At 38.7% G+C, this 12,379-nt stretch overlaps 1 protein-coding gene across 1 annotated transcript in view; it reads right to left on the bottom strand.

Moving 5' to 3' along the window:
* The window catches only part of NBN (nibrin), a 54,716-nt gene that overhangs the window by 39,499 nt on the left and 2,838 nt on the right, over window positions 1-12,379 (bottom strand). The window contains exons 2-4 of the mRNA XM_077167163.1: window positions 3,752-3,964; window positions 1,496-1,629; window positions 49-197 (exon numbers count right to left, since the gene is read on the bottom strand). Coding sequence (XP_077023278.1) covers window positions 49-197; window positions 1,496-1,629; window positions 3,752-3,788 — 320 coding nt within the window. The 5' untranslated portion in view covers window positions 3,789-3,964. The remainder of the gene's footprint in view (window positions 1-48; window positions 198-1,495; window positions 1,630-3,751; window positions 3,965-12,379) is intronic.

Genomic DNA, 12,379 nt, shown 5'->3' on the forward strand with positions numbered 1-12,379 from the left:
CGGAGCAAATTAAAGTCCATTTCAATATCAATGAAAAAAAATTCTTACCTGAATTTACTTTCAAACACCCCAAAGGTAACTCTATCCCCTGTCTTCAAAGTTTGGGAAACTCCATTCTGCATTTTTTCCTCATTAACAAAGGTACCATATTTAGAATTATCTTTTATTGTCAAAACAGGGATTTCATCCACCTGACTCTGAAAATCAACAAATAATTTGAAATCTTTTACCACTCACTAGACAAAACTCATAGGGAGAAAAATTTCAAAAGCAAAGGTGTAGCTGTTTGAATAGATAAAGGATAGGTGGCTAACCTCTCAACACAGTAACATTATGACTACTGTTTTGGTTGCCTGTTGAGAATGATCACTCAACTTACAACTTACATTTCTTCCTAAGGAAATTTTTAAACTCCAAGATAACTATTTTCAGAACATAATTTTATTTTTTTTTAAGTCAGTAGAGATTTTTAAAAGATTTTTTGTTTTTGTACAGTGTTTCATGTATAACATGACAGCTAATTTTTTTACATTATCCAAATCACACTGAAAAAACTGGTGCAATGAGAAAAATGGGGTTAAAGCTACAGTTTTTTACTTTTAGCAGAAATTTTACTTTTTCTGTAGGAATTTCCATAATATTTTTCTATACCTAAAAGAACAGACACAAATCCTAAATATCACTGAACACAACCAGCATCTGCCTATATGCAATCTTTGCTCAGAATGGCTTTTCGCTGTTATTACCACCAGCATTATCATGCCCAAACTATTTGTACATATTTATATCACTTTTATCACCCATGATTGTGATTAAAACAAAACAAAACAAACTCAAAGCCATGCAAATAACTTGCATAGCATAAGCAACAGTTTTCTTTCCTTGCAAAACAAATCAATCCCTTCTGTGAAAGCATTTTTCATACAAGAAAATGCCTGTGTTCACGCGGCTACATTAAGTTCTTTAAGAGCACAAGTAGTCCATCTGTTTACAGCGTTATCCCCAGACTTCAGCTCAGCAACTGACACACAGTAAGCTTTCAATAAATGTTTAAGTAGATAAATATGTATTATGTCCTACCTCCTCTTTGTTCCTAAATCACTAAAACAATCAGGCTTTTAAAATTTTGGTAAAATTTTGAGACAGAAACCCCAAACATCGAAATAAACACATACCACTGGTATCACTGTCAAAATCTAAGTATTTAATTTTATTAACATGCAAAAATAATCTGTGGGTTCGATTTCTGGAGCCTGCCCAGGCAAATAAATAAATAAATAAATAATCTGTGGAAGAACGATTGCTTTCCAGGCAGAAGACCTGGTTTGATTCTTGGACCATGCACCCCCCAAAATAAAAAAAAATAGAAAAATTAAAAAACTAACACCTTTATGACACGAAAAGTACTGTGAACTCTGATATACTGGCACCAAGGCAATCTCTTGTTGTTTCAACCCTCTTAGAGCAAACTAGTGAAATATAAACAGTAACATACCAGGTTGGTTACAGAAAAGCTAGCAGTTAACACAGCGTGATTTCGACTGATTGAATGATCATCTCCAATTAGAATGCTGCAGTTTTTCCTTCCAACAATGTATTCAACATCAGTCAAAAGTCTGTATGGTTCTCCTAAGAAAATTATTTAAAAAAAGTAAATTGATGCACACAAACATACATATATATATGTACATACATACTTACATGCATATGCACACTTAATAGCAAATATTTTAAATATTTTTAACTTTTGCTTTAAATGCTGATCATCTTTACATAAACCAAACTTGTGTTTTCTATTAAAACCCCACTGATGTTTGGAAAACATAATCAAAATAAATGGAAAGCCATTACATGTTTCTGAAAGGGAAAACAATACTGAAAGGAGTCAATTCTCCCCCAAATTAACTTATAAGTTTAATGTGTTGACAAACAAAATCACAATACCATGTTTAGAACTTGATAAAATCATCCAAAAATTTATCTGGAAAATACAATGGAAAAAAAAAGAACAATTTAAATAACATCTCAGGACCTTGCCCTACCAGATGGAAAACTATGCCTTAAAGCGATGGTAACTGAACACAAAGAGTGAAACTTAATCTAAACTATGGACTATAGTTAATAATATAATGACAATAATTCTGCTTCATACTTGTAACAAAGATATCGCACTAATTCAAAATGTTAATAAGAGGGAAAACTACATGTGGGGGGTATACGGGAACACTACTTTCTGTATGATTTCCCTGTAAGCCTCCAACCGTTCTTATAAAAATATATATATATTTTAAAGTATGTTATTGGACCAGGAGTATGTACCACAGATAAATGCAAGAGAATCCAGGCCAAATTCATTTGTACATACACGGAGATTTTGTTTTTATGTTAAAAGGGAGCACTGCAAAATCAGTGCGAAAAGATTATTACTGAAAAAAAAAATTGGAAATACAAATTGCTGGAAAAACACCATAAATGTTGGGGACATGTGTTTAGTGTGGGAACACCAGAAGCATGTATGCTGGAGACTTGTGGGACCATCGACAGCCATTAAGGGAAGCGGCTGGGAGATTAGGGCAGATAAACTAGACTAGTGCGAAGGGTCCAAGAAAGCCCTGAACACCATTCTAAGACGTTTGAGTCACATCCTGTTATCAAGCGATTTTTAAACTAGAGTGGACCGTTTTCAAAGAAATATTTTTTGTGTGTTGGTTTACCTACATTTTTTCCAAGTGAATGGGACAATACTTTCATCAGATTCAGAAAAAAGTTCATGACATCAGAAGTTAAGAATGCCAGCCACCGGTGTGAAGTATCTTCCTTCTGCTACCACCCTACAGTAACGTCCTCTAAACGAAACGGATCCTACTACAGGAAAGTCTTCCCAAGGAACTGAACCCAAAAGTTCATGTCTTACCTCTACAGTTGCCCCAAGACCACTACTTTGCCCTTGAGTCTTTATAGCACTTATTTTCCTTTCCATTGGCCCTCTTCAGATTGCCTTACAGTGTCAGTCAATTTGGCACCTTCACAGATCTTTTTTTTCCCCAATCCTAATGTAAACCTCCTGAGAGAAAGAATAGCCCATTGGCTTTATCCATATATCTTTATATCAACTAACAACTTACACTCACTAGGTAACCAATTAACATGTAATAACCATTTTTCACTGCTGGATGTTCAGAAAAGAAAACAAAAATCTACTTTTTTTAGTACAAAAATTGAAATTGCTTCCCCGTGGTTGCTGTTTACTCAAGTCATCTCTGTGGTTCTCTACAAAAACAGCATGTTCAAAACAGAGTCGTCTGTTGCCATCGTGGGCTCCTCCCTGTGGTAACATTGTGGTGGTTTCCCAAAGCTGAAAAGACCAGCTGTCAAAACAGGGGCCCGGCTAAGGCTGGATTCGGCAGGCTACTAAAGGCCCGGGTCAGCGTCATCGCCAGCGGGGCTGGTATCAACCACCAAGAATTTGGCGGTAACCGAGCGGGAGGCTGCGGCAGTCACCGCAGGGCCCCGAGCTGCACCCGCCGGGCCTAAAGCCTGGTCCGTGCCGCCCGGGAAGACCACGCACGCCACACACACAGCAGAAGCACGGCCCCATCCTGCCTTCGTAGCCCTCGGGAGTGGAAACGGAGGAAGCGCCGGAAGGAGGCAGGAGGGGAGCGAACGGACCGGAAGCAGGGTCCCGCAGACCCCCTGTTCACAGAAGGCGCTCCCGGAAAAAACGGGCCCGACACCTCCTTTCCGCCCTTACCTCGGGCCGGGCCCGCAGCCGGGAGCAGCTTCCACATGGGTCGGGATCCTCTGAGCCGGGGCGACGCGTGGTCGCGTACCCGCAGCAGACCACGAGCGCGTCACCAGCGATTGCAATCAGGGCGGGCTCCGGACGTGCGCGCTCCCAGGACTGGCGCCTGCTCTGGAAGCGGAGGAGTAAGGCAGAAATGCATTGTAGGCGCCAGGTCGCCACCTGATGGTTAGGAAAGGAACAGGGAAATTTGCGTGGAGATGCGCTGTATTAAAGAAGGTATGAGTCTAAGCAAATTCAGAGGCTGCAAATAGAATTCAGGTTATCAGGTGCCGGAGAGGGGTAGGGAATGAGGAGTTGTTCTAGTTTGCTAGCTGTCGGAATGCAATATACCAGAAATGGAATGGCTTTTAATAAAGGGAAATTTAATGAGTTGCTAGTTTATAGCTCTAAGGCCGAGAAAATGTCCCAATTAAAACAAGTCTAAAGAAATGTCCAATCAAAGGCATCCAGGGAAAGATACCTTGGTTCAAGAAGGCCGATGAACTTCAGGGTTTCTCTCTCAAGTGAGAAGGCACATGGTGAACACAGTCAGGGCTTCTCTCTCAGCTGGAAGGGCACATGGCGAACACTGTGTCATCTGCTAGCTTTCTCTCCTGGCTTCTGGTTTCATGAAGCTCCCCGGGAGGCATTTTCCTTTTTCATCTCCAAAGGTCGCTGGCTGGTGGACTCTGCTTCGTGGTGCTGCAGCATTCTCTGCTCTCTCTGAATCTCTCTGAATCTCCAAAATATTTCCTCTTTTATAGGACTCCAGTAAACCAATCAAGACCCACTCAAATGGGTGGAGACATGTCATCCCCTAATCCAGTTTAACAACCATTCTTGACTAAATCACATCAACCAGGGAGATGATCTCATTACAGTTTCAAACATACAGTATTGAATAGAGACTATTCTACCTTTAAGAAATGGGATTTATATTAAAACGTGGCTTTTCTTAGGGGGCATACTTCCTTTCAAACCAGCACAGGAGTGAATCCTTAATTGGTACAAACTTTCTTTTTGAGGTGATAAAAAGTTTTGGTAATGGATCCTGGTGATGGTAGCACAACAACATTGTGACTATAACTAGCACCACTGAATTGTATATATATTAGAATGTAGTTAATAGGGGGAATTTTAGGTTGTATACATATTACTAGAATGAAAATGAAAGAACAATCATAGGACTACTCAAACAGTGAACTTTAATGTAAACTATGAATTATAGTTAACAGTACAATTATAATATTCTCTCATCAGTTACAACAAAGGTACTATACTAATGCAAAAATGTTAATAATGGGGGCAGGTATCTGGGAACTATATTTTATGCATGATTTTTCTGTAAACCGACAACGCCGCTAATAAAAATTTTAGAAAGTGAAAAAAAGAGAGAAAAAAACACAAAAAAATCTTAAAAGCCCAATAAAAATTAGTATTTTCTCAAAAAAAGTTAGTTGACCAATCTCTGTTAGGAACATAGATGCAAAAATCCTAAGCACAATATTAGCAAATTGAATCAAGTGGTATATAAAAGGGATAGTCATGACCAGTGGAAGGGTTGTTTAACATTGGAAATCAGTGTAATTCACCACCTTAACAGGAAAAAAAGACAAAAATCATGTGATCATCCTAATCATTGCAAAAAAAGAATTTGATAAAATTCAACATCTATTTATGATAAAAAAAAAACTCTCAGCAAAGTAGGAATATAGGGAGCATCGTTGATCTAATCAAGGGCATCTATGAAAAACTTTCAGCTAACATTATATTTAAAGAAAATTATTGTTCCCCTGACATCTGGAATGAAACAAAGATATGTGTTCTCACCACTTATTTTCAAAATGGTGTTAGAGATTCTATCCAAAGCAATAAAGCAGAAAAAGAAGCAATAGTCATCCATACTGGAAAGGAAGAAATAACATTATTATTCACGAGTGATGTGATTGTGTTCAGTACATTGAAAATCTAAAAGAATCTTTTGACAAACTTTGAATTAATAGGTGAATTTGGTTAGGTCACTGGATACAATGAGCCCATACAAAATTTAATAGAAAACTGACATATATAAAAATGATAGCAATTATAATACTATTAAAATTCTCACATACCTAGTAATAAATCTATCATAAGTTGTAGTACAAAACATTATTAACTGCAAACCATTATCAACAGAAATTAAAAGAAGTCCAAAATAAATGGATAGATAATATATCCTGTATGTGGATTGTCAAGATGTTAATTCTCCCCAAATTGAACTACAGAATGAGTGTAATTTCAATCAACGTCCTGGTAAAGTTTTTTTTCATTGAAATTGACAAGCAGATTCTAAAATCTATATGGACATGCAAGGGCCAAGAATAACCAAGGCTATTTCTTGAAGAAGAACAAAGCTGGAATACTTACAGTAACATATTAAGAACTATTATAAATTATGGTAATTAAGTCCATTGGTATTGGCACAAGGATAGAAAAATAGGCAAATAGAACAGAATAGAGAAACCTGCAAAAGGTCTACACATATAAGGTAACTTGAGTTTTCACAAAGATGATAATATTTAGTAATAGAGAAAGAGTGTTTTTTTCTTTCAATAAATGATGGTAGGGATATTGGTTAACACTACAGAAGAAATGAAAATCTGTTACCTACTTCACATTACATACAAAAAATCAGGTCCAGATAGATTATAGATCTAAATATGAATAATAAACATTTTAGAAGAAAACATTAACTTTCTTAAACAGTACATAAAAAGCATGCTCCACACCCCAGAATCCCTAATAATTTAATTGAATTGGTAGACCTTTATCTGCAGGGATTTTTCTCCCATCTTCTCAAATTTATGTGTCTTACCAAGGCCTCCAACATATTTGCCAGTTCTTGCTTATTGGATCTGATTGGCATAATGCCATCACTATAGTGCATGAGTGTGATGTTCTATGGGATGGCCAGACAATCAAGGTCACTTGGAACTATATTATGACAGAGGGCAGGAGAGACAATATAGCCTGGGGCTAGACTAAATATTTCTACTTTTTGTTGCAATTGAATGTGAGCTCTTATTGATAAGATTGGAATAGAACAGATAGGCCATATCAATCACTGCAAACTAGCTACCTGAGGCCATGTGTCTCTCCATTGACAAAACTACCACCTTTAAATCAGCAGGTCTAACTGGGGTTATTAATTGGTTGGGTTTGCAGTAGTCTACTCTTTATTCTCCAGGATCTGTTGGACTTTTGTAGGGGCTAGAGTGGTGAGTTAAATGGACATATAATGGGAGCCAAAGATAACACTATCTACCATCCCCCCATATTGTTTTATAGTTACCATCTTGGCTGAATAATTTCAGAGGCTCTCATTTGACTTTCTCACTTTGATAACTCTTATACCACAGGTCAAGGAAACAATGAGGATATTGTACTATCTACCAAGTATGTTCATCCCATTCATACATTTGAGGACTGGGAGAATGACCACCAAATATGTCCATGTATTTAGTGGACCTACAGTGAACCAGACATGGACAAGAACTCCATTTATTATCAATCCTGTCTTCCTCCATTCTGGGTCAAGACCCCTGCCTGCTACTCCAACATTGCCACTAGTTATAATAATTATACCATTCTGATAGCTACGTGCACCACCTGGTTTCTATTATTTGGAGGATTCTGTTATGGCCTTTTGATATCTGTTGACCTAATTGTGTAACAGTATCTTTTCTTATCAGCCATAACCTACAAAGGAGAGCCACTATAGAGCTTCTCAATGATACTGGTGCCCCATTTACCAGAGAAATCCTTGTCAATTTGATAAATGGAGTGTCCGAATTGAAACTTTGTCACCTTGTAAGGTTCCCAGCCCTACACAAAATATCCACTCTCGCATGCCCACTACTCTCAGTGTTTTGATCACTTCTCCCACAATCTGCCATGGCAATTCTAGCACTTCTACTTTTAATGTAGGCCAACCCCCAGCTTCCATGAGCCATTACACAAGCATGATAGTAATATTTCACAGGGTCCTTGACAGGATGTTAAAGCCTCACTCCTGAGAGAGTGCTCCCACATCGATAAACTCCCCCTTATCCAAATTTATGTTCTGTTCCCCCTTGTCCGCACACTCAGAATACAGTCCCATAAGTACTCTCATTGTTTTCTGTTGGTACATGTTGGCTAGGCCCTATAGTTCCTTCCCTAGTCACTTTCTTCCCTATCAGGCCCTGCCCTTCTATAGTAGGATTGGTTATACTTAACTTCATTTATTAGTTTGATTGCTAGGAGGAGAGATGGGGCAGTGGCAGAGTGTTGAAGGAAAAGTAAGACCCTGTGACTTCTATCCTATCTGCTTCTTGGCAACAGTGCAGGACTTATCATCTGAGCTTAGAAACATTGAAGAGAAAGGGCATGATGCAGATTAGAGTTTTAGGTGGATAGCAAATCGACCTGCTTATTGCTCTATGTGTCCTGCTTTATGTAGCTTGCTGACATCTTCTCTCAGCCTGTTCCGTTGTTAACAAATCCTCCTAGATCTTTAGAGTCTTCACAGAACCTGCTTTCTACATCTTGCCTTAATGGAACCATAACTGTCACCCTAGATGACAGCTTTCCTTGCCAGGCACTGGATGGTTCCCTCCAATACCTCTTTTACTTATTCCATTAGATCTGTGAGCCAGTAGGTCACTTTTGCCCTCTAGGCCTTCACCTTTCATTTTAGGATATTACCCTACCCCTTCTTGCAAATCTGTCTTACTTCAAGGATCATCTCATTGACTACTAATCCTCTACAACTCCTTTTCCTACTCCCTATTCTAGGTGTGTCCCTATCACTTGCCTTTATTTATTGAGGACATTGACACCTATATGAGACTTTTCTGCTCCATCCCGACTCCTGCCATTATTGAAAAGTAATTGTAAGAACCAACTGAAAAACCGATTTGACACTAGGTACACATTTCTTTGACTTTCTAAACTTCTGTCACTTTCATTTTTATCCCACCACAAAACCCACACTTTAGATCTTTATATCACCTGCATCTTCTCTCCTTTAATATCTTACTTTCTGACCTGAGTTGCTGGGTCTTCTAGCTTTCTTATATGCTTTTTTGCCTCATCTGGGCCTCTAGCCACTTGGTGCCTCTGCTTTACCCAGGTTATCAGTCTCCTGTCCTTCATGCCCAGGCTGGACACCAGGGACTGTAGCTACAACTACTTTCATTGTCACTCTCGGCTCTATAGCTCACTTGTCTATGAACCCTAACAAACACCCAACCATGAGTCAATCCTACTATGACGTTCTATACTGAGGGTCCTGGATAAAATCTATCTTTGAAAATATAGAGCCATTGTACATTCATAAACTCTAATATCAGCTGAACATAGAACACCATTCATCAGCTCCTTTAACTGCCTTTTTAAAAAAATCCATTCTCCCCAAGGAGCTATCCACACCTTTGCCAAACTCCTTAAATCTGCTTATCTCCTGCCCTCCTTCAGAGAAGAAGGCATCATATCTTAGGGAAAATTGATGCAAGAACTTCATTACAATTTCTGGCCTTTGCTCCAATTGTTATTGCAAGACAAACTTTTCTTTTTAAAGCTATATTATATGCCTCATCCTTACCACCTTATCTCTGGTTTCACGGTATGATTTGATGCTTCAGTTCAGGAACAGTTCCTCCATTTGTGCTTAAGCCCATTCTTTCATTTCTCTTAGGGTTTTGCTTCATCAGTCACACCTCTCTCCTATATACCTTCAATTTAACCTCTTTTATTCCTTCCCCTAAGCTTAAAAACATTTAAAAGGCTATCTTGTCCTCTAAAAAACATTCCCTTAACCCTGCCATTAATTTCTTACTAATGTTAAACTAATGCATAGGTTTAGTATAGCTGGGTTTTAACTTTTTCCAAATCACACAATGAGTAGCTAACAAAGGTAGCTCAGTCTCCTCATTTATAAAGGTGGGCTTACGGAACAGCCTACCTTATTGTTAGGACTAAACGAGATACTGTTGGATGGTGTTAAACCTTTGTAGGTGTTAAATGAATGTTAGTTCCCTTTCCTTTCTCTCTAGTTTCTGGGGACCAGGGGCTGTGTCTAAATCACTTTTGTGTCCCTAATACTTACCACAGTTATGGGCACACAGTAGGCATGTAGTAAGTGTGTGTTGAACTTAACTACTCATTGACCCTCTTTTGCCTCTCTCTCCAGCCTTTGTTTATGTAGGAACTGTGAAGGAGGGCTGGGAGGTATGTGGAGGGCTGCGGTTGACTCAATGTACAGCCTTCTGGTTTTGAAGATTACCTCATAGTAAAGAATGATAAGTTATATTTTTGTGGCCGTATCCTAATTCATTCTTTTAGTGGAATAAGTAATTTAACTACGATGTGTCTTAATTGTTTTGTCTTCATATGGAGGTAACAGTATATGTAAGGTTAATCTATGAGGTTTCAAGGCTGGACAATGAGGGTTTTGCCTATGGTTCATTGCCAAGCTGGGTGAGACTGATCAACCTCTTCAACTACTTCCCTTGGGGCAGAAGCTGTGAACTTTGGTGTCATCCAAACACAACTTTATAAGCTTATTGTGGTCGCTATGTGGCAAGTTTTTGTAAAACTAGCAAAAATATTAAACAGCACTAAGAATAATTTCTAGACAATAAGGGTTTGAGCAAGGCTTATTGTAGGCTTTGTTACAGCAGCCCTGGCAAAGATACTCAGTTTTCCAAATGGGGATAACAATAGTATCAATTTCATAAGTAATTGTGGGGATTAGTAAAATATGAACATAGAGTACAGTCTGTGACAGGAAAAAGTTTATACATGGTAGCTTTTATTAGTAGTATATCCCTAGCACTGGAATCAGATCCATGGATCCTGTCTAAATGAAATAACTCACTGCATTTGGAATGACCTCTGTCTTTCATCATGTCCTTATCTTTCTATTCCCTAGTAGCTCCTACCAATGCCACAGGTTCTCTGAATTATTTTTATGGTACATTTCCCTACCCCCCCACATTTTGGTTTGCTAAATCTGCCAGAATGCAATATACCGGAAATGGATTGGCTTTTTTTAAAAGGGATTTATTAACTTACAAATTATAATTCTAAGGCTGTGAAAATGTCCAAATTAAGGCATCAACAAAAGCATAACTTCTCAGAGGAAAGGCAGCATCCGGGTTCCTCTGTCACATGGGAAGGCACATGGCGATGCCTGTTGGCCCTCTCGGGTTGGTTTCAAAATGGATCTCTCAACTCCTATGGGTCCTTCTGGTTTCTTCTGGGGGGGGGGGAGCATTCCTCTTGCATCTTCAAATGTCTTTGGTTAGGCATCTGCTCTCTAATGCTCTGAGCTCTTTCTCGGTGAGCTCCCTTAAGGACTCCAATAAACTAATTAAGACCCACCTTGAATGGGTGGGGTCACAAGTTCATAGAAATAATCTAATCAAAAGGTCACACCCACAATTGGGTGGCTCTCATTTCCATGGAAAAACATAATTAAAAGATCCTGCACTCAACAAACCTGCCCCACAAGATTGGATTGAGATTAGAAGAACATGGCTTTTCTAGGGTACATAGCAGTTTCAAACCAGCACACCCAAATTCCCCCTTTTGGAAGATAGCAACAGTTCCAGTGTTTACTCATTCACTCAGCAAATGTTTGTTGAGGGCTCACTAGGTACAGGCATTGTGCATGAAATGGAGGATAGAATGGTTGTAAATAAAAAAGACATATACTCCCCCATCACATTCCCTCTAGCATATAAAAGAGAGATGTACTAGTGATTGTAGTAAGAGCTACAAAAGGAAATCCAGCATTCCATGAAAATATATAGTAAGGGGCAGAGGTAGATTTATCTGAAGCTAGTAAACTTCAGAGCGCCTTACTTACACAATGCTTCAAAGGCCCTAGGACCCTTTATTTTTCTGTGAAATTTGAGAAGCAAGGTATTTTAACAGCAAGGGTTAAAATAACTCATTTTCCATTCCTACTTTGACAAACTTCCTTTCACATGGGGTTATGTCGAAGTGGCATTGAGATCTGCTAAGAGTGAATTGAACTGGAGATAGACTTAACTTGGATTAACAGAGATATGCTTGTATGGTTTGCTGTCACTTTAGAATAAAATCAATGTTAGCTGTCCTGGTGTAGGACTGTCTTCCAGAAATATATATTTTTTGCCCATTCTGTGGCATAAAAGTGCATGGGCAGAGGGGGTATCAAGTTATAGGTGTATCCTATGGTTCTCAGCCTGGAAGTATATGAAGATTGTAGGAGAGGCAAAGTTTGAAATGTATGGAGCCACAGGCTAGCATTGATTGTGCAAAATTAAGCGGAGGTATGGTTTCATGGATGCATAGTCAAAACAGAAGATCTCCCCTTTCAGGAATATTCAGTAATGCAATGTGGTTGTGGTAGGCAGAATTCTAAGATGGCTCTCATGATTCCTGCTCCCTGAATTAACCCCTGTATAATTCCCTCTCCTTGAGGAAATGACACTTTTGACTTCTTTCTAGCCAGTAGAATATGGCAAAGTGAAGGGATTTTGCAGATGAAATGAAGGCACCAAAACAGTTGACTTTTAGTTAATCAAA

Source organism: Tamandua tetradactyla, chromosome 6 (genome assembly GCF_023851605.1).
Source record: "Tamandua tetradactyla isolate mTamTet1 chromosome 6, mTamTet1.pri, whole genome shotgun sequence".
Lineage (NCBI taxonomy): Eukaryota > Metazoa > Chordata > Mammalia > Pilosa > Myrmecophagidae > Tamandua > Tamandua tetradactyla.